At 51.0% G+C, this 22,259-nt stretch overlaps 1 protein-coding gene across 2 annotated transcripts; it reads left to right on the plus strand.

Annotated features, from left to right (window-relative positions):
* Positions 1 to 7,224: 7,224 nt before the first annotated feature.
* On the plus strand, positions 7,225 to 15,141 carry LTO1 (LTO1 maturation factor of ABCE1). 2 transcript variants are annotated; one of them, XM_074230878.1, is made up of 5 exons: positions 7,225 to 7,400; positions 8,034 to 8,139; positions 8,386 to 8,456; positions 9,807 to 9,978; positions 10,482 to 10,570. In XM_074230878.1, exons 1-5 carry the CDS (start codon positions 7,351 to 7,353, stop codon positions 10,482 to 10,484), a joined length of 402 nt encoding a protein of 133 aa, XP_074086979.1. In that variant the 5' UTR covers positions 7,225 to 7,350; the 3' UTR covers positions 10,485 to 10,570. The 2 variants fall into 2 exon arrangements, with proteins under 2 accessions (XP_074086979.1, XP_074086978.1); XM_074230877.1 differs by lacking the exon at positions 9,807 to 9,978 and adding an exon at positions 10,876 to 15,141 and having other exon boundaries at positions 7,248 to 7,400; positions 10,482 to 10,599.
* The last annotated feature ends 7,118 nt before the right edge of the window (positions 15,142 to 22,259 follow it).

Below are 22,259 nucleotides of genomic sequence, written 5' to 3' on the forward strand. Positions count from 1 at the left end.
TCCAATTTGCCTGAAATTTAGAATCTGTGCAGAGGAATAATGTGAAAGAAGCCTGGAAATATGGTGGGAGAAAAGCTTTGAGAGACTATATCTGCCAAACTGAAGCTTTTGCATTTTATCCTAGAGGTACTAGGGAGCCACCAAATATTATATGTGTATTAGAAGAGCAGCAGCCTAGCTCATTTGGGGAACAGGGAAAGCTGCAACCTTTATCTTGCATGTCTGTATGAGTGTGTGTGTGTGTGTGTGTGTGTATGTGTGTGTGTGCGTGCAAATATTACAATCAGACCCCAAATGGTGACTCCAAGGTCAGCCTGGAAAGGATCTTTTCAAGCAACTGAGAATCCACATCATTCGTGGTCCAAATATACTGAATCTACAATATAAAGGTCTGAAAAGGACAAGTTCCTGCAAAGCCATAAAGTCAGGACCCTTCTTTCCTTGGCCATCTGAATCATGTTGAGGCTGAACAGCATGTCCCCGAGGCAGTACCAGGTGGAGATGGATGGGCCGCTGAGCCTTAAGATCTGCCAGACCAAGGCTCCAGAAGTCTGTGATGCAATCATCAACAAGTATTCAATGAATTCCAGCTATGTGCAAGGGCAGGAAGCTGGTTGGATCCAAGGTTGAGCAGGAGGAGAAAGGCCCTCAGCAGGTGTCTTTGACATGGGCAGTAAAGAGCTTGTGGGATTGTGAGAGCTATGCAGGGGTCTGTGAAGATTAGTATGAGAGGAGAGGGCACTCAGAAAGGATTGGTGGGAGGGCAACTCCTAGCCTAGTATAGACTCTCGGGGTCTGTTGAATGAATGAATAATGGAAGGAAGAGGAGGAAAAAAGGAAGGAAGAAGGGAAGGGAGGAGAGAAAAAGAGGAAAGGAAGAAAGGAAGGAGAGAAAATAGGAGAAGAAAGGGAAGGAGAGGAGAGAAGGAAGGAAGAAGGAAGGGAGGGAAGGAAAGAGGAAGGAAGAGAGGAAAGAAGGAATTTGTAAAGGTAATTTATTTCAAATTGAGTTTTGGATGGTCCTGAATGCCAAGCTAAAGAGTCTGGACTATTTCCTGTAGGAATTAGGTAGCCATTGAATGTTTCTGAGCAAGGGAAAGAAGAAATGAATGAAAATGCATTTACATGTGTAAAATCCATGCTAAGTGCTGTGGAGTCTGACAGTGGCTGCCCTCAAGGGGCTCCATTCTGAGGAGACAACGTATTCAGAAGGCTTCAGCTGCAAGCCAGAAGGAAAACTTTCATGGTCCTTTGCACCAGCCACATAGGAGGCCCCTCCTCTTCTTTCATAACATTTCCATTAATGGAAGCCTCTGATTTCTATGGCTAAGCTGTTGGATATGGCCAAGATCTGGGATAACAAGACCTCTCTTTCCCAGATCTCCAGAGGTTGTGGTTGCAGCTTCAGGGGGCAGAGTCCACTTCCCTGGAGGATGCCCAAGAGAACTGGGAGGTAAGTCAAGCTTGGTTAGTCCCAAGGCTTTGGGACTCATGGGCCTGGGCTATCGCCATCAGGGTCTGAGGGGAGATGGTTTGATCTGCCTAGCACCTGCTGCCTCCTGTGTCTTCCTTGTTCCTTCAGTCAGATTGACTTGCCCACCCCGAGCATGGCAGTCGGTTGGCACTTGATGGTTATGGTAGTTGGATGCAGGGCAGGGAACCTGGGGGTGCTACCACTCCCAAGGATCTTGCACTCACTTGTCTACCATATGTTGCCATTGATACTTGAGAAAAGGGGGTTCCTTCTCCCCTCAATGAAGCAGGAAGGGATCCAAGAAAAGGCTGAAAGGAGGAGATGGGGCAAGAAATTAAAAGGAAGAATTGACAAGTGACTTGATGAGGGGAAGTCAAAGATGGCCAAGATTTCAAGTCAGGGAGATTTGGAGATGGAAGGTATCATCAAAAGAAACCTTGATACCCACAAGAATAGCAATTGTGAAGGAACAATGTGCTGCCCTAGTGCTGGCTGCCAATATGCACAGACCTGCCATGCCTGCCCAGCCCTGACTACCTTCTATTTGGAGTGGAGAGCCAAGATAAGCCCCAGTCCTGCTCTCATGGAGTTTATAGCCTAATGAGGAAAAAAGATCTCGAGTTCAAGAGTGAACTGAACTTCTCCTATGAGTATATTGTATGAGAGTGACTCCAAGGGGAGGCTGACAGGCTTCCCGGAGGAGGTGGCTTTACCTGCTAGGGAGGCCTAGAAATAACAAGAGCAGAGGGAGATGGGAAAACAGAGGTCATGGGTAGATGAAAGTTGTTCACATGGTGCAACTGGAGAAGGGATGCTTGGGAGCCAGATGGACAGTCCACCCTGATGTGGAACATGGCATGGGTATTGAAAGACATGAAAAGGGTGGAGGAGAAGCCATAGAAAGAAGGGGAAATCAGTGGGCTTCTCATTTGTAGGTTGTAGCTTTGGGACAGGTTTTGAGAAAGATTCTTTATAAGAATCTAGACCTATAGAAATGAAAAAGAAAACACCCACTAAGATCCCTCCATTTCTAAAATTCCAGGTTCTCTGTTCTAAGGCATCTCCCAGTTCTGACTTTCTATGTTCTGTGCTTGAAATTCCTTCCCAGTTCTCATTGTTCCTGTTCTAAGGTCCCTTCCAGTTATAGCATTCTGTGTTCTATGGTTTTGAATTTCAGTTCTGACATTCTTATTGCTAAAGCTCTATCAAGTGCAGACATTTTCTGTGTTAATGTTCCTCCCAGTTCTGATATTCTAGGTACTAGGGACCCATCAAGCACTGGCGGTCTATGTTCTAAGGATCTTATGTCCAACACTCCATGTTCTAAGATCTCCTCCAGTTCAGAAGTTGATTTTCCTCTCTTGAGTGTTTCCAAAAAGATTTAGGGTCCCTAGGATACAACTTCCCTCCGTAAAGAAAGGCAGCGATTAAAGTGGTCAGGATTTAACTAACCTGGCCCCTTCTCCACTTGGGTGAGATGACGGAAGCTGTGGCTATTGCTGAGAAAGGGATCTCGAAGGGTCGGGGCTAGGATAAGATGGCCAACTTGACGGAGTCATGATCCCACTGGACAGGTGCATGTCCTTCATGTAGGGTGCTTCCTGCCTGAGCTGCCATGATGTCCCCATGCTGAGAGGAACCATCGGGCTAGGAGACTTCTGATCCTGAGAGCAGGTGAGAGGAACCCACATTCAGGCCTTGGGGAGGAAGCTAGGGAGAAGGGAATTGGCGGTGGTGGTGGGGAAGCCAGGTTCTTTCATGGAGCCCTGATGCCTCCCTGTGGCCGATGGGAAGGCACCGATGAGGATCTGAAAAAGCCAAGCAAGACAAACATTCCTGCGCTACGGGCTCCCTCTAGTGGTCAGTGCGTCTTTTAGCATCTGTTGCAAGGATTTGATGCTTGAAAGTTGGGGACCCACATCCCACAGTCCAAACACCAAATACGATTAACTTTGATTCTCCTCTTTTTCTTCTGTCTCCCATGAACAGGAGGTCTTCTCCTTGGCATGATGAGCTCCTTAGCACTCCCTCTGCTGCCCCACTTTCTCACTCATCTGCTCCCTTACTGCCCATAAACACACTCATGGTTTGCCCATCCTCAAAGATGGAAACCAAACCCTCATCTCATCCCCCTCTCTTTCTTGTAGAGCTCATCCCATGTTTCCTTCCTATTCCCCAGGAAACGTCACTGGAAAATCTTTGCATAGGGAGATGCAACGTGCCCAGCACTCCCATCTCTTCAGTCTTCTCAGTCCCTGCCCAAATCCTCAGCTGGAGGGAAGGGCTATGAGCTCCAGGGCCTTGATTTAAAGGTTGGTTTTCTCCTTAAGTCCTACCAGTTAAACTATTTGGAGACATCCTTGAGACAGTCCTTCTAGTTCCCACGTACTTTCTCCACCCCACACACCCTTTATCAGGTTCCTTTTGTGTGTTGACTTCCCTGATTAGATTATAAAATCCCTTAGGGAAAGGACTGACTTTGTTTTCCTTCGTCTCTCCAAGTTTTAGGCTCAGTGTCTGCATACAGTAGGTGCTTAATAAATAATAGAGTAGGTATCTATTGACGGTGAAGTAAGCAGAACAGAGTACTAATATGCAATAACAGCAAAAATAGCCACAATAATCAATTGTGAAAGATTTGACTACTCAGATCAAGACCGAAATCCAAGACATTTCCAAAAGATTCCTTAGGAACAATGCTATCCTCTTCAGAGAGAGAGAGAGAGAGAGAGAGAGAGAGAGAGAGAGAGAGAGAGAGAGAGAGAGAGAGAGAGAGAGCTGATGGAGTCTGAATGCAGATGGAAGCAGCATTATCTCAATTTTTCTTGCTTTTTTGTGACAAGGCTAATATTAAATCTGTTTTGCATGATTTTATGTGTATCTTACTGCCTGCCTTCTCAGTGGGTGGAGGTGGGGTTGGAGGAAGGGAGAGAATTTGGAACTCAAAATAAAAAGAATATTAAAAGCAAATAAATAATAAACAAGGGGGAAATGCTTATTGACTTCCCTTTGTGGCAAAAGCTCCAGAGGGTCGTTGGCAGTAGAGATCTTCACTTTCTTTCCTCTCACTCTCTTCTTAACTTTCTACATTTTGGCTTCTGACCTCATCATTCTACTGAAACTGCCTTCTCCAAAGTGACTATCAATCTCAGTGGCCAAATCTTTTTTCTCCATGACCCCGTACTGCCTTGAGTACTGGGGCTCATTCTCTCCTCCCAATCCTCTCTTCTCAATGGGTTTTGCCCCATTCCTCCCTGGTTCTCCTCCTATCTGGGTGACTTTCCTTTGAGGGATCTTCTTCCCTCTCACACATGCTCCTGTGGGCATACCACAGAACTCTCCTGGGTCTCTTTTTTTCTCCCTTTATACTATTTCACTTGGTGATCTCATCAGTTCCCATGGATTCAAATATCATGTCTATGATGTTGATTCTCAGAACTCCTTATTCAGCCCTCATCGTTAACCTTCGGGCTCCTTTTCCAGAGGCCTCTTGGACATCTCCAATTGTTTGAGCAGGAAATCTTTTAAACTAAACATCCTCTCTCCCTACCTCCTCCCTTCTTCCAAGCTTCCCTGTTACTGTCAAAGACCTTCAGCCTCACCCCCTACCCTCCTCCATTTCTCACTCTCTTCTACTCCCATATCTAATGTCACCCATCTACACAACATACCTTGGTCTGCCAAAGTCATCTTAAACTGATCTTCTATAGAAGTTGTCTGAACATTCACCCCCTCCCCTAACACACACACACACAGTCAATAAAGTTCAATGATTCCTCTCACTTCCAGGATTAAATGTGAAATCTTTTGTTTGGCATTCAAAGCTCTTCATAATATAGTCCCCTCCTGTGTTTCCTATCTTCTTTCATCCCTCTCCCACCTACTCTTCCGTCCAAAGACACTCCACTCCTGGCAACTCCACAAACACCCCCATCTCCTGAATCTGGGCATTTTCTCTGGCATTTCTTTCCCTTTCTAATCTCAGCTAAAGTTCCAGCTTCTGTAGAAAGCTTTTCTGGGTCCTCCTGCATTCCACTAACTTCCCATATTGGGTATCTCCAATTCATCCTGTATTTGTTTTGTGTTCCATGTCTCCCTGCTGGACTATGAGTTCTTCAAAGGCAGGTCTTTCATTATCTCCAGAGCCTAGTATTCAGTAGGCTGGGTTCTGGAGACAATGTGTGCTGTTTGATGGATAATGTGTGCTCATCGATTGACTCTGAGGGTCTCAGTTCCCTTTTCTGTAAAATGAGGGAGTGGAACTCCAAGGCTGTCAGTGAACAAGGGTCCTCTGAAGTTTTGTTTTTAGGATGCCATGACCCTAACTTAGCAAAGAGAGCAACAGAGGCATTAAATGTCCAGAGGCAAAGAATCGTAGGAACAGTTGTGGGCAGCCAATAATTGCTCCCCTTTACCATGGCTGCTGCAAGCGTGGAGGGGAACGAAGGCAAGTTTGCAAAGTGCTAGTAAACTCTGAGTTAGAAAGGAATTGGAGATCTTCCTCCTCCAGCTTCATGTGGAACTCTCTAGAACTTGCCCATTGAGCTTCTGCTTGGGTCCTGTGATGGAGAAGTCACTGACTCTGGGAAGATTAAAACAACATGCATTGTCCTGAGTGAGGGTCAGGAGACTTTGGCTGCTGGGTGGGAGCTAGCCTAAGGGAGACCAGGTTCCCCTCTCTGGGCCCACTCTTTGCCAAGGAAACAAGGAAAACGCACTAGGTGAACCAAGGCTTCTTTTTTATAAAAAATGCCATTTAGTCTAATGTTCTCCTGTTCCGATTAAAGGCAGTTTCCAACTGCCCTTCAGTTGCCAACGGACGAGATGCACATCCTTCTTGCCCCGCTTCCCTCTCCCACCCCAGGCTGTGGCACAAACTGGCAGAAGGGGAACACATGGGGTCACTCCCCCGTTAGTCATGCTGTGACAGAGGGGTGAGGGCGGGGAGGAGGAGGAAAGCGGGGAAGGGCGCGATTCTGGAGCCAGAGGGGTCTGCCCCGTTTTCGCGTGGATTCCTTGGGGGGGTGGCGGCGGGGCTGGCAGCGGTGCCCGCTGGCTGGTCTGCCGGGAGGAGCTGTCCAGCCCGGCTGGCCGTCTGGGCGCTGCCCCGCGGGGCCGGGCTCTGCAGCTTTGGTTTCTAAGAAGGCCGTTTTGTCCGGGTGAAGCAGGCGCCGCTCCCCCCGCCGCGGCCGCTCTCTGCGGCGTGGGGGGCCCCAAGCCAAGGGCCCCCCGAGCCCGAGCCCGATCTCCAGCCGGCCTGCAGCCCCCCGGGACCCCCGGACCCAGCCCCGCTGGGCGGTGGAAGCCGTGCTGGGGGGCGGGGAGGGCCTGGCCTCGCGGACCCCCACCCACAGGAGCAGGGCTGCTGGCCAGGGTTGCCCCGCCTCTGGGGGTCGTGCCCCCTTCTGGGGCCGTCTGTGGAGACAAAGCTGCATTGATTAAGCCCCGACAGTAGGCTGCGCGCCGCGAGGCCCCGGGGGGGCCCCTGGATCCAGTCCGCGCTCTCCCGAAGCAGAGGAGGGGGAGCCGGGAGGAACCCCCCCCAGGAGCCCCCCGGCCCAGCTTCTCCGGCGTCCCACCTCCAGGCAGCGCCGAGTCAGCGCCGCGTGTGTGCGCAGCCGCGGAGCCGAGCCCCACCCCGCCCCCGCGATCTCTACGTCCCCCCCCCGCGCGCAGTGGTCGCGGCCGCGCCGGCGGCGCTCCAAGGCGGCCTGGGAGGGTCCATTACAGACGCGGGGGAGCTCCGCGGCCGCCGCCCGGGCCCTCTCGCTCGCCGTAGCCTCCGTCCCGGCGGCCCGTGCGCGGCCGGCCCGGCCCGGCCCCAGGACTGAGCCGCCGAGGACTGGGCCCCGCGGGCGGCCGGAGCCCAGCCGGCCATGGAGCGGGCCCCGGACCTGTTTGACGCCATCGTGATGGCGGAGGAGAGGTGGGCGCCGCCGGGGCCTGCCGGGCCTAGTGGCCCCCGAGGAGGAGGGGGGGCGGGGCGCCCGAGGGTCGGGCTCAGCTTCCACAGGCCGCGGGGCGTCTGAGCTTGACCTTGGCCCCGGGGCCGCCCCCGGTGCTGGCGCCCGGCCCGGGCTCCCCCGCCGCAGCCCAGCCGGGCCCGGCCCGGCTCCTTGTGCCGCGGCCCCGCTGCCCGGCCCGGCCCGGCTCGGCTCGGCTCGGCTCGGCTCGGCTCCTTGTGCCGCGGCTCGGCTCGGCTCCCCGCGGCCCGGCCCGGCCCGGCTCGGCTCGGCTCGGCTCCTTGTGCCGCGGCCCGGCCCGGCCCGGCCCGGTTCGGCTCCTTGTGCCGCGGCTCGGCTCCCCGCCACTGCCCGGCCCGGCTCCTTGTGCCGCGGCCCCGCTGCCCGGCCCGGCCCGGTTCCTTGTGCCGCGGCCCCCGCTGCCCGGCCCGGCCCGGCTCCTTGTGCCGCGGCCCCCCGGCCCGGCCCGGCTCGGTCCGGCTCCTTGTGCCGCTGCCCGGCCCGGCCCGGCTCCCCGCCGCCCGCCGCCGCCCGGCCGGGGCCGCTGCCTCCCCCGCCGCCCTCCTCGCGTTCACCGCGCGTGTTCTCCCGCACAGGTACCGGGGCGAAGGCTACCGGGAGGGCTACGCCGAAGGCGGCCGCGTGGGCCTGAGCGAGGGGAGGCGCCACGGAGTGTCCCGGGGCGCCGGCGTCGGGTCCGAGGTAACGAAGCCCCCGGAGGTGGGGGGCGAGGCGGGCCTTCCCGGGAGGGGCCCTCGGCTTGGGAGGGCTCCACACTGGGCACCGCGTGCCCGCGGCCCACGCCCGGCAGCGCAGGGTGGCACCCCCAAGCCATGTTGAGCCCCCCAGGGCAGCCTTCAGAAGGGGGGCCGACGCTTTTCCTGTAAGCAACCGTCGTTGAAGTGGGCGCCTTGCGCGGTTTTTCTTGCCTTTGCCTTCGTTCCGCAGATTGGGTGCTACCGAGGTTTTGCGTTTACCTGGAAGTGCCTGCTTTCCGAGAGCACCGCTGAGAAGGACAGGTAGGGCGCGGGCCTGGCCCGGGGACGTGGGCATCTTCCCCGTCCTCCCCAAGAGGCAGAGAGGGAGAAAGGAAAAAAGCGAAGAAGGGAAGGAGGGAAGGAAGAGGGAGCTAGGTTCCCCCTGCTTAGTCACTGCTCCCCCAGCTGTGGATGACTGGGCCGTCTCTGACTTCTCCCTGTGCCCAACTTTCTGCTTCTGGACTTTGGGGGACTTTCCTGCTCTGATTCATTTTCTGTTCCTACCTATACTGTTTTACAAGGTCCTTAAGACTAAAATACCTATTGTGTGAGTTAAAAAACCCTGACGCAGAAGAGCCGGGATGGCACTCTGGTCAGGGCAGGGCTTTGTGTTGGGCAGCCGTGGCAGGCATGGAAGCAGGTGGGAGGGGGTACGTTCTAGCTGCCGTGTCTTAGCAGAATCAGGAATGTCCAGATCCCTTGGTGACCCAGAGATGCCGTGAAGGCGGGCAGCTGGCACTGGTCAGAGGGTCTTCTGCCTGACTCAGTTCTCTCAGACACTCTCCAGGGCTCTTGGAGGAATCATTCAGAGGTGATCAGTTGGTAGTGGAGTAGGGTGAATGTTCTGTGGCTCCTGGCCACATTCAGAGTCTGTCCCCCCAGCATCACTGCTAGCAGGGACAGTAAAACCGGGGGTTGGGCTGCTGTTGGCAATCTCTGTTGCCATACTTGCCATCCCCGAGAAGAGAGCGCCAGGGGAACAGAAGAACAGCCTTTCCTTTAGCTTGTCTCAGGCCTGAGGAGACCACCAGCTGCTGTCCTAGAGCCTCCCTTGGGGCGAGGCCCTGCCGAGGATGGCTCGGCCGCTGGGGTCCCTGTCCTTCTCCTTCCCTGAATCAGCCGTGTGTGTCACGGGCCTCTCCCCTGGCGCCGGGAGCCAACCTTTCTCTAAAAGGAGCTGCCATTTCTGAGGCCCTACCTTAGTGTGAGAGAACTCCGGCCTTGACCTCTGAGGACCAGGGTCAGTTCCCAGGTCTGACACTTAGTCGCTGTCAGAGTCTTCTCCATTTTCTGAATCTGAGCTCCCTCACTTGTCAAATGGGGGTGATGAGGATAACTCGGGAGGCAGCATTGGTGAGAGAGAGAGGACTGACCTTCATCTCCCAGGGTACAGTGGTGTCCAGTCTTCATCAGAGTATGGGGCTTCTTACACTGAGAAAATCCCATGTCTACCCCCCTTCCCTACAAACAATGAGCGGATTATCTCCTCCTGCCTCCCAGAAGGGGAGAAGCTCTCTGTCTAACCCCAGAGTGCCATAGAAGAGGCTACGAGCCCAGGGGGATGAGTCCCCCTTCTGAAACTGCTTCCCTGTTTTGTTTGGAACCTGCCAGAGGAAGCCTGGACTGGGGTGTACTCAGCAGCTTCCCCCCTCGGCCACCTCTGGGGGCTCACATGGGGAGAGCCTGCCTGGCTCCCTCCCTGCGCAGCCTCAGTTTCCTCATCCATAACCTAGAGGGGACTGTCACCGTCAGCACTGGTTGCTCCGGTTGTTGGGAGGCTCAGGTGAGCGTGTTTCACTGAACGCTGAGGTGGTGTCAGGGTCAGCTCTCCTCATTGACCTCGCCCCATTTGGGTCGTTACAGACTTTCTCTTCTTGATGACCTCATCTCAGTTTGAGTTCATGGGGGGACAGAATTAAGCTGATCTCCTCTTCCCCTGGATCTTCACTTATTAAAATTTCCTACCATCTGATAGTTAGAGAGCCCACATTCAGCCCAGCAGGTCCCTGAAGAGCCGGGCAGCCGGAGGGAGGCCAGACCTTGTCGGCTGACTCTGCCTCTTAAGTTGGCAGGTTCTAAACCTGAGGCTCCTGCATCTTGGCAGTGCTGCCTCCTGCCAGGCCTGAGATAAAACCTGCCTGGGCTCACAGACACCATTGGCAGAACTTTGCCAGTGTGACGAGAATGGGGCCTGCTCAGCAGCGTGGCCTGCTCTGGGCAGGGGGAGCTTGTGGTTGGGACAGACGTGTGTGGGAGACCTAACATCCCATACTCCCTGCTTTGTAGTAAGAAGAGGAGGATGCTCGACTCATTCCTAGGGATGATGCAGAAATTCCCCTACGCCGACCCCACTTATGCCCAGCTTCATGAAGATCTGGACAGAATTAGAGGGAAATTTAAACAGGTTGGTTCTGAGACTGTCTCAGTAGAAATAAGCTGTAGCTCGCGGGGGAGGGATGGGCTTCCAATGGCCCTGCAGGAAGTGGGAGGGGGCCACTGAATCCTTGGCCCCTGGTGGGAAGAACCACATCCGGCTCTATCTGGTGTCACTGCCAGAGTTTAAGGGGCTCAAACGGGGCTCACGGGGCCGCTGGGACACTGCTGCAGGTCAGGGCTAGAAGGAGATGCCCTTCTAGGCCGGACAGACAGAGCCGTCCACTGGGTCTATTCTGTGTTCCAGGTTTGCTCCTTGCTCGGGGTTCAGCCCAACTTTCAAGTCAGTCCCGGAAGCTCCACACTCTCATTTTGAGCACAAGAAGACAGAAGAAATGTTAAGGAACAGATGCCTGGGTGTCAAGTGTTTAAAAATGAGATTCAAGTTCAAACGATCGTTGGGCATTCATTGTCCTGAAATGAGGGTTGCAGTCTTGCCATGAAGAGACTTGGTCGGGCCCTTCCTTTGTGCCCCTCCATACAGGCCTATTCTTTGGCCTGGATGCCTTTGCCCTGTGGCCTTCATGGATACCGAGGCCGAGTTCCTTTGAAAAAGTGGGGCTTCTTTGTAAGAGAAGAAATGGGAGGACCCCACGGCTGGGGGGACAGTCACTCCAGACCCCCCTCCTCCTCTCCCATTCCTAGCCTCAGAGAAATTGGAAAAGGATATGAGAAGGGAGATTGAAATGTGCAAGTGGAGAATTCCCAGTATCACCACCAAGCAAACTATGGAATTCTGGTCCTTAATTCTGTGTTGGAACAGGACCATTGGTGTTTCATTGGTGCAGGGCTGTTTGAGTCTGACCCAGTGTAATAGATTCATGGTGACAGCTAACGGCAGTTGGAGTCCTCATCGGAGAAGGGAAACAAGGAAAAAAATATCCCAGAAAAATACTTTATCAACTAACCTTACTTTTCTTCAAGTTAACCATTCCCTTGGAGATGGTTTGACCAAGATTAAATGTTGTGCCATGAAATGTATGCGTGAGATTTTCTGGGGCTTGGCCTGGTGGGGGGATGGGGCACTAACTGGCTTTGCCAGGAAGTTGCTGGTGACCTCGGACAAATCACTTTCCCTCAGGCCCGAAGTTTCTTCTTCTGTAAAATAGGGAGGTGACAGCCGATTCTCTCTAAGGCTTCTTTCAGCCCCAGCAGTCTTTGTTTCTCTGATTAGTGAGACCCACCTTTCTCTTGTGAGTTGTGTGACTTCTCTTGGACCCTAAGAGGGTATCTCTCTCACCATAGTGTTGTATCCACCTGTAGAAATCACTGGTCACCTGTGGAGTGGCGTCCCTTGCCTCTCATTTCATTTTCGTGTAAAGGACAACATGCTGAGAAAGAGGATGGGTGCTTTCTGGGGTGTGGGGTTGCTCTCATTCAGTCTCTTATATAAACTGAATGAGCCTCATTTATCCCCAATGTGCTCTCTAAGCTTTCCTCCACATTACTTCCCAGAGACCTCTGTGGTCAAGATACTGGTCCACTCTACTCTGCAGTGAATCCCCCAGCTTTCTCTGAAGCCAACATTCAAGGCCTTCCACATGTGGTCTGGTGCCCCCACCTCCCCCTATTCACCTATTTGTCACCTCAGCCAGATTGTCCCTATTCCCTCTGGAAGGCCCAACCCATGCACCTTTCCTGAGCCAGAGGAAAGGGGTCTCCCCCTTCCAGTTTCTCCTTGACCTCCCTTCGGCATGGTAAGCTAGCATGGAAAGGATACCCCCTCCTCTGGGGCGAGGTGGAAGGCTGCCCCCCCCACTACTCTGCCTTCTTTATGCCAGACATTTGTGCAGGTTTCCCTTAGATTGCAGGCCCCTTGAGGTCAGGCACGTGTCAAAGGGGCCTGGGTCCTGGGTTACCTGTCAACTGAAGCCAAAGCCTGACCTAATATTTGGCACAGTCACCACAGATGGGAGGCCCATGTGTGTTACCAGCCTTGTTAACCCAGCAGTGGCCACCTCTGAAATTTCCCCACTGGTGCCTTAATGAGTAATATTTCTTACTTTATTTTTAAGGCAATGGGTTAAGTGGCTTGCCCAAGGCCACACAGCTAGGTCATTATTAAATATCTGAGTCCAGATATGAACTCGGCTCCTCCTGACTCCCGGGCCAGTGCTCTACCCGCTGTACCACCGAACTCCCCCCAGCACTTGTGACCTTCAAAGAAATAGCATTTTTCCAAGTAAAAGTTAAAAATGACTTTTTGTTTCTGATAGAAAACAGTCAAAGCTCGCTGACCAATCAAACCCATAAACAGTCGCCGCATCTGAGCTCTTCTCTAGCAGTAGAGGAAAGCCATGGTGACCAGCTTCAAGGCTTGAGTGGAACTTCCCTATTAGGAGTCTGCCCTTTTCCTTTCCCAGGATAACTCAGGGTGTCTAGGATTCTCCACAAAAATGTTAACTCTTGGGAAAGTGTTTCCTCAGAAAGGAAATTTTAGTGATTTTGAGAAATAGAAAATGATGAGCCACTTCTCTTCCATTGAGGCTCCAGGGAAGCCCAGCCCCTTGTGGCCTTTAGAGGAAGAGCCAGGACATTCGGGAAAATGTTTGGTGCCAGCCATAAAGTACCTTCACAACCTCATTTAGCTTGATGGCCTGAAAATAAAGGCTTTGCTGTAGCCTTGAGTCCCTGCTGCAAGGACAACTGCAATTTTTGTCTGTGACTCACGGCCCCATTGAACTGTTCTTGGTCTGCATCTGAGCTGGGAAGCTGGGGAACAGCCCAGAAACAGGTGGCAGCCAGCAGCGACATACCCACCCATGGCAGACTGGGCAGGGAGAGAGGGGAAGCTGGTTTGGGGGTGTTGGCCACCACAGCATCTGTAGGTCACCGTGGTCGTGGTCTAACTTTGGTGTCCCCGGGCCTTGGTGGACATGGCAGCTCTGAGGAATGAGAAACTGCAGTTGGATAGAAATGGGTTCTCTCAGTGATTGTATCAAAAAGGTTGTGTCCCAGGACGGCCCTCTATCTTCTAGAAGGATGGTTTGTTTTTTAATCATTTCTGTCATGGACTCCTTTGGCAATGGGGAATCATGAGTCAAACATGTTTTCAAATAAAGTAAAATGTATAGTTTTTCAAAGGACACCAATCGTACTTAAACATGGGAAAAAATCACCACACAAATAGGGTTTGATCAAGTAAGAGCCCAAAGTCCAATGTAACCTGAACCCAAAACCTAACATATAGAATCTCACTTGCTCTCTGAGAGGAGATCTGAATTTGGTGCAACCTTGGGCCTTGCATTTTCAGAGGTGAGCCCAAGGAGAAGGGCTTTCAAAGGTCAAAAGTTGAGGAAATGAAGCCCTTGGTCATTTCAACTGTTAAAAATTATGCCAAAAAAGAGGAGTCATTAGCATCATTGATTTTCTTTTTCTGGTTTTTGCAAGGCAATGGTGTTAAGTGACTTGCCCAAGGTCAAGTGAGTATCAGGTGTCTGAGGCCGAATTTGAACTCATATCCTCCTGACCCCGGGGCTGATGCTCTATTCACTGCACCACTGCCCCTATGGCATCACTGATTTTCATACTTGATGAGGAAAGAAAAATAATTATAAAAGCCAAGCACTTATTACTTTTAATAATTACCTTATAAATGTCTCATTTTCACAGTCATCCTGGGAGGTGGGGGCCCATATATACCTCATTTTAGAGACAGGAAGCAAGGGTGCAGTACCCACTGCACCACCTTGCTGCCATCTTTGAACTGGTTTCCAATGGTTTGGAAAACATCTGATGGGGGGTGGCAGCAGGGGTTCAGCATCTGAAATGGACCAGTGTCTCAGACCCAGCCTTCTCTTTACAATCTGATAGGTGAGAAGAGCTCCAGGCTGAAGGAACAGAACAAAAAGCAAAAAATGAAAGATTGGAGAGATTGGGGGTTCGGGGAGAGAAGCAACACAAAGGGAGTCCAAGCTTAATGAAGGTGATAAATGCATGGAAAAGAAACGGCTGTGAACCTGCTCAGAGCAGACGGCCATGTGGTCAGTCACCATGGGGTGATGCACAAGTCAAAGGAGACACAGTCCTTTCTAATAATGTTTATCCTTCATTCTCAAAGAAGACCATGACATCAAGGAGGTGATGTCATCACAAGCACATGACCTGGATTTGAGTGAGGGGGGCTGGGCTAAGTCACAGTCTCACTTTCTCCTCCAGAGTCATCTGGGTCCACTGGCCAGATATGAATCAGGACGACTGGAGATGGCCCGGGATGGGAGGTAATCAGGGTGAAGTGACTTACCCAAGGTCACTGGACTAGTAAGAGTCAGAGGCTGGATTTGAACTCTTGTCCTCCTGATTCCAAGGCTAGTAGTGCTCTATCCTCTGTGCCATCTAGCTGAACTGTCTAGTCAGTCCTATCTAGTCAGAGAGACAATGCTCAGACACATCCATCTATGGACATGAATATACAGACCCCATAGTGTTCACTAACAATTCAGTGCTGTTTGTGGGGAGTGATGTAGAGACTGGAGATCCGGGCCTTGGGTGAGATTCAGACTGGATGCCATTGGCAAGGGGGGGGGGGGGCAGTGAGGGCCAAGATGAGTCTGGGCTTGGACGGTGGAGATCCCAACTCCATCAGAGACCCCGAGTGAGAAGAAGTCTGTATCCATTGGACTGTGGGGGTAGCAAGGAGAGGATGAATGGGGGAAAGATGTTGAAGAAAGAACCAAAACAAATTGATGATTGTTTAGCCATGAGAGTCAGAGATCCAACATGGTTCCCGAGCCTGCCACCCTGTTGTAACATGTCGCTTTTCAATGAGGACATCTTGGACCGGTGAGATTTGTTCTCCCACAGCCAAAGATCAAGTTCCTCTTGGTGAAGGTTGTTAATGCAAGCCAAATCACCACAGAGCTATGTTGGCAATCAATATGTCTGTGCTGTAATCTTCCAAAGCACCAGAGAAGGGGTGGGGAGAATGCTCTTTTAATGGGACATGAACTAAGCCCCCCAAAGAGATTATGTTGACTTAAACCATCAGGGGGTTTTGAAACTTTAGCTCCATACAGTCTGGCGTGTCAATGCCTTTGTTCTGTGGCCTCCAGAATTAAATATGGGCCTTACCAAATGTGGAATGCTACTTCCTGAGCATGCAGTTGTCGAGAAATTTTCAAATACTATCAACTTTCACCATTTTTTCTATACTATCACATGTCAGTATATGTCAGTAAAAGCTAAGCCTTTTGGGGGGTTTGCAATGTGATCATTCCATTGGTACTCACTATCCCAAGCATATTAAGTGAAAACTTAGAGGCCTGCTATTCACTGTCTGCCTCATTTTCTTTCTAAAAGATGCTTTCATAGGAAGGTTTTCAGAGGAGAAGGGAGATGGCTGATAAAATTAATAGGCAAGAGGGAGCCATACCCTAATTGTGGCGTTTCCAGTCTATATGCCCATTTCTCTCCATTGGCAGCAAATTTCTTCCTTATTTATTCATCTTGTTTGATAGAAAACCTTTCCTATTAACATGGCTCTCTCTGAGGCTGGGAGCCCCACAAGCTCAGCCTGGCTTTCTCCTTTCCTTGGGCCCCCAGGCTTTTGGCACACAGTAGGTCCTCAGGAAATCCTTGTGATGAAAACTGTCTAAAGTAGCCAGAACTTCACTTCATTTGTGGATATGAAATCAGGCTCCTATTTCCAAAAACCCATAACTTGTTCTTTACAAAGAGGTCCCGAAGTGAGATGCCCCTGGACGGTGATGCCAACAATCAGCAAATTCACTCATTCGGATTCTGTTTCACCATATCTAATTTTGGCTTCCGTTGTCAGCCTTGGGGTCTTACCCCCTCCCCTTTGGCCAGGCCATGTGCATGCATAGAAACCTAGCAATGCCCCGGGAGCTTGGAACTCCTGGAAACGCACTCAGATCCAGCCTCAGACACTTCCTCCCCATGTGTGACCCCAGGCAAGTAGCATAACCTTGTCTCACTTTCCTCATCGGTAAAATGAGGATCATCCCCGCACCTCTCTTCCAGGGTGGTCGTGAGGATCAGGTGAATGAACACATAGCACCTAGCGAACAAAGAGCTATAGCGACATTTTTGTTCCTCCAACTGTCCCGGACTTGCTGCTTGTGCTTCCTTCCTCCAAATCGGTATGAGCAATGTTATTGCTACTATGACTGTCATGGATGTGGAAGTTGTGCTTCTTTCCTACCAAGAGCCATTATTGTTACTATGACCGTCCTGGATTTGCTCGCTGAACTTGCTTACTACAAAGAGCTATAAGCAGTGTTATCGTTACTATAGGTGTCACGGGTCGGCTAGTTGTGCCTCCTTCCTATAAATTGCCAGAGCAACTATATTGTTGCCTCCACGGTTATGGATTTCCTATTTGTTCTTTACCGCAGCCACCGCGCTTCATCCACAATGTCAGCTTTCCTGCACTTTGTTCATGACAGCTTATGGTACCTGACAACACTCTTAACCAAAGAAGGATTCCCAATAGTTTGACTTTGGCAGACTTTGCCTCAGCAGCTTTGTGACCACAAACCTTCAGCTTCAGGCTTAGATTGGTCTGAACTTTGGGTGGAGTGGAAGCAGCTATGTGAGGCTGTTGTTCCAAAGATGACGGACGCCAAGTGAAGTCTGTCTTCCTTTCTAAAATCATTACCGTCCTTCCGATAGCCCTTCCCATACCCAGTTACCTTGGATATCATCATCATCATTTTACCTAGGAGCAAACTGAGCCTTTGAACATGCATGTGGCCACTCCCAGCCTAGGCATCAGGCTAGCTGTGCTAGCTCCAAGGCCCACTGTTCCCATTGACCCAAACCAGTACCTCGACAAAGCAGTCCTACTTTGAAATTCCTAGCAATTTGTCTTGATATTTTCCTTGCTTCTTTTTTTTAACAACAATAAATATTTATTATAATGTTTATGCATATGAGACATTGTGCTAGGGAAATGAAATACTACACAGGATTAGCTCTTGAATCCATGTTCCACTTATGACTTCTCTGTATAATAGCAGCTGGCATTTATATTGCGCTTTCAGTTTTGTAAAGTGTTGAACATATACAGTGTCCCCAAAGTCTTTGGGTCTTTTTGGCAGCTTTATGTGTGCTTTTTTTATTTTCCTTACTTCTAACCAAAAGAAAGAAAATGAGTTTAATGTCTGTGAAGATAATCAAAGTTCAGAATAAAAGAAATAAAAGGGAATCTCATTTACATTATAATAGCTAACAGCTATGTAGTATTTACTCCTGCCAGGCCTTGTGCTAAGCACTTAGCTATTATTGATCCCCATTTTACAGATGAGGAAATTGAGGCAAAAAGAATTTAAAGGACTTGTCTGGGTTCACAGAGTTAGGAAGTCTCTCAGACGGGATTTGAATTCAGGTCTTCGTGGGTCTAGGCCTGGTACTCCTTCCAATGTACGACCTAGCTATATACCATAGAAAAGTTCAGGAAAAGCCTTATCACTTGCTACAGAGATTGTGAGGACTAGAGCTCCTCCAAAAGTACAACAGATTAAGAAATGTTAGAACCTCAATTCCAAACCCAGCAGCAAGAGCTGAGAAAAAAACACTTTCCGAGGTTTCATTAATGTTTCACCTGTTGTACATGGATGATGAAGGTCCATGTGGGGCCTCTGGGTGACCTAGAAGCCTAGAGTTGGGAGACATGTCAGAGGAGATCAACTGTCCACTCTCTGGATCCACAAGGAGGGTGCCCTCCTTGGTCTGGTGTCCAGAGCTGCTCCATGCTTCCACTCATCTGGGGCTCTGGGAGGTGTGTTTGTGAAGAGTGTGGAACACCTGGGCTGCCCAATATCTGTGAATGGTCCATGGCAGGTCTCTGAGCAAAGACTGGCAATCAGTGGTCGGGCATGTGGAGGGATCCTCATGTGTCCCTTGAGGTCCCTTCCAGCATGGAGACACCTAGAACCTGGAATGGGGACTTGTACTCCACTGAAAACGTCCATTGACTGAAAACACGGGCAAGCCACTATTGAAATGACTGAAACGATTGGAGACAACTTTTACCTCCATCTGAATGTTCAGAATATCAATGGACAGAAGGCAGCTTATGTTGGTCTCAGCCAGAACTGACTGAAGTAAAACCTCTGGCGGACTCTGGGCAGCCAGGACAAGGAGTCCTGTGTGATGGGAAGTGCCAGGAAAACTTGGCAGGCGCCTGAACCGTCAGTGCGTCCCTCAGTCGGAGGGAGGAAGGCCACTCGGACAGCTGCCGGTGGCTGCGGACGCTGTTTTTACGTGGGCTCTCTTAGGGAGCCTGTTGTCATCTCTAAAAGGTGAGGAGAATGGGGCTCAGAAAGAGGCTATGACTGGCCTGAAGGCTGGGCACTCAGCTGGCACTGCCCCACTGCCCAGTGTCTGTGATCATAAGGATGCCTTTCATCTGCTCCGAGGCAGTGGGGCTCAGTGGATAGTGCTGGCCCCAGGAGGCTTGGGCACCAGCCTCTCAGGGCTTGTTTCCTTCTCTATAAAATATGAATTCAAAAATGAGTACACCTAAACTCTCCAGGTTCTTTTGGGACCAATAATAAATCAAGCCACCCCCAGAGGAGCTGCTGTCTTGAGTTGGGGAAAGTGTGAGTCACAGAGCCCGAATCCTTTATCTGAAAGAACAGGACAAGTCCTGAGCCTCTGAGGAACTTGCTATTTGGTCCCCTTGGCGAGCTATGAAAGCTGTGCCTGCTCCGGTCTGTCACTGTCCACCAGAAATGTTGAGCCTCAACTGGTCCTCTGACCCCGGAGAGTAGTAGCTCTAGTCTTAAATCAAGGCATTTCTTTGTGTTTTGCTTTTGCAAGTCAATTGGGTTAAGTGACTTGCCCAAGGTCACACAGCTAGGTCATTATTAAGTATCTGAGGCTGAATTTGAATTCAGGTCCTCCTGACTCCAGGGCCAGTGCTCTATCTCAATGCATTTCTAAAAGACCATATGGACAAGTTCCCTCCTCCAGGCCTCTCCATGGCCTTCCTCAGGTTACTGCCCAGATCACTGCAGCAGCCAAGGATCAGGTGGACCTCAACAGTGCTTCAGAGCCCCTGCCCCCCCAAAGGAGCCTCTGGGGTGGGAGTTGGTGGGGAGGGCCATGCCAGCACTCCATGAACTTCATCCCAGCTGTTGTGGCCATGCTTCCTGGAGATTCCTAGAAAATATAAGAAGGGAAGGGAAGAGGGACCCACTTGGGTAGACCCATGCACTCAGAGACATCCTTGACCCATCCAGATGAGACCCAGGTCAAACACAGGACCCACTTCACCTCTTATCTGCACAGATCATACACAATGCCAGGTAGAAAATGGGAGACCCCACCTTGGCCCAGGCCCTGATGTCCAGGGTCAGGACTGGGCCTGCAGTCTTGTTCCCTGGGCCCGATTGGCCATCTGTCCCACAAGGTCTCTTTTGTGTGCCCCTGCTTTGCACTTAAAAACAAAACAAAACAAAACAAAAATCATTGCCTTGACTTGACATTAATTTGTTTTAAAAATGAATGTGTTAAACTGTAAAATTCAAAATAAATAAATTTAAAAGGTAAAAAATATTTTAGAGGAATAAAACATTTCTTTTAAATGTAAAAAAAAATTGTGTTTCTATTGATCATTTTTGGCCACTTTACAGTAAAGTCTTTAGAAAAGGATGGTGGGCCTCAGTTTCCATTCCCTCGGCTTCCACTCAGAACACATCGTTGTTACCAACACCAGTAAGAGCAACTCCCATTTTACTAATACTATTGACAAAGCCCCTGCCTCCTAGCCAGTCTGAGAGATGGGCAGGGAGAGCAGCAGCGAGGAAACTGAGACTTCGGGAGTTTGTTAGATAATGTGGATAACTACAAGGTTTATATGTGAGTCCCAAGGCAGTGTGGATTTCTGGTTCCCAGCAACACCCAGGTGAGAAGCAAAGGGATGACCTGGAGTCAAACCTGGCTGGAGGAGATTGTACCAACGAGCACCAGGGCGACTCTGGCTTTCTCCTTTCCAGCCATGAGGTCCCAACTAGGTCTCCTCTCTAAGGCCCAACCTGGCCAGCCGGGTCACAGCCTCCTCAATGGGGCCTTGGGAGCCTCCGGGGTGCCCTCACTCCATCCTCCTGGCTCTTGTTGGGCAGCGAGCCACCTTGCCAGGACCTGGTGTTTGCCCAGCTCAGAGTGAGAGGATTGTGGGAACGGATTAGAGCGTCCCGGCTTTGTTCCCCTCCTGGATAAACTCTGGATCAAAGACATTCCTGGCATGACAAAATACCACATTCTGTGTGACCCAGCCCTGATTGGCCTGCCAGAGCAGGAGCTAAACACACGCACACAACACAGAGACAGCACATACATGCACAGCACACACGTGGGGAAAACGAACACACACTGGGCTCGGCTCCCCAGTCTGGCTGGGCAGGGCAGGCTGGGTGGGTGGGGGAGGGGGGTCCGGCCTTGCCCTGGCCCCATCAACCCTTGGTGACTGCTACTAGGCCACTGTGGCGACCACTGACTCTCCTCCCTCCCTCACCTCCCATGTCTCCACTGGTCCCTTCTCATGGTCATCATCAGCCCAGCTGCCAGCTGTCTCTCACCTGTGATGTCCCTCTTCCACCTACAGCCCTTTGCCCAAGTGGGACCATTCTCCACATCAGTCCACTCACCTTCCTCCTCTCAGCATCTCTTGCTTCCTTCAGAGTCGCACCAAACCCAGCCAGGGTAAGGGGGTGGGGGTGGGGGATCGTGTCATACAACCTCCCCATTTTACAATTGAGAAAAAGAAGTCAGAGGTGGGATTTGAACACAGGTTCTCCAGCATCTACAGGCTTCCAAACTGCCTCCTCTGCAGCCCTGGCATCTTGTCTCCTGCACCTCTATCTCACAGGTCAGTTAGAGATGGGGCATCTTATCTTGTCAAAGTATTTCACATAGACACCTTGTTCTCTGGCATCGAGCCACAAACTCCAGGTGCCAGGCCTGACCAAGAGGGGCGATGCAGTTTGTCAGGGAATGAACTAACAAAACATGCCCCATGGGGAATCTGTTACTTTATTTTAGGGCTCAGGGAGTGAAGGGGTCACAGAACTCCACATGTGAAATGAAGGGGAGTTGGTGGGGGCTCTGCTGAGAATTGGGCAAGGTCACCATCTCTCCATGGAGTTGGTGGCTGGAAACAATCTGGGTGAAAAGGAAGGCAGGACTCTTAGATCCCTTGCCATCCCCAGCCAATGGTACCCAAGGATGTGGGGAAGGGGCCATCTCCTCACTGAACCCTAGACTCACAGTCAACAAAAAATATTTATTGGAGGTTTGGGCTCAATGATCTACCTTGGTTGTGAATCTTATGAAAGGGGAAGGGAGAAACTCAATGCCCTTATTCTACAGGTTTGTGGGGGGATGTTCAGGTCCACACTGGGAGTTGGCCTTAGAGCCCCCCTCCAAAAAGAGAGAGAGAGAGGGTAAGCTTTGGGTCATTCTCTGAAGGGGTTATCAGTCAGCAAGGAAGGAAAGCAGAGCCCTAAAAGGGCAGGGCCCAGGTGAGATGAGAAGGCAAGAAGGAACCCTGGAGTTTGGAGACTTCTCTAGATCCTGAAGGGGGTCCTTCAGAATTAGGATCAGCAGGAGCTGTAGAGGAGGAAAATACCTTAAAACAGTACCCACTGTGAAAAGATAATTGGTGAA

This window comes from Macrotis lagotis, chromosome 3 (genome assembly GCF_037893015.1).
Source record: "Macrotis lagotis isolate mMagLag1 chromosome 3, bilby.v1.9.chrom.fasta, whole genome shotgun sequence".
Classification (NCBI taxonomy): Eukaryota; Metazoa; Chordata; class Mammalia; order Peramelemorphia; family Peramelidae; genus Macrotis; species Macrotis lagotis.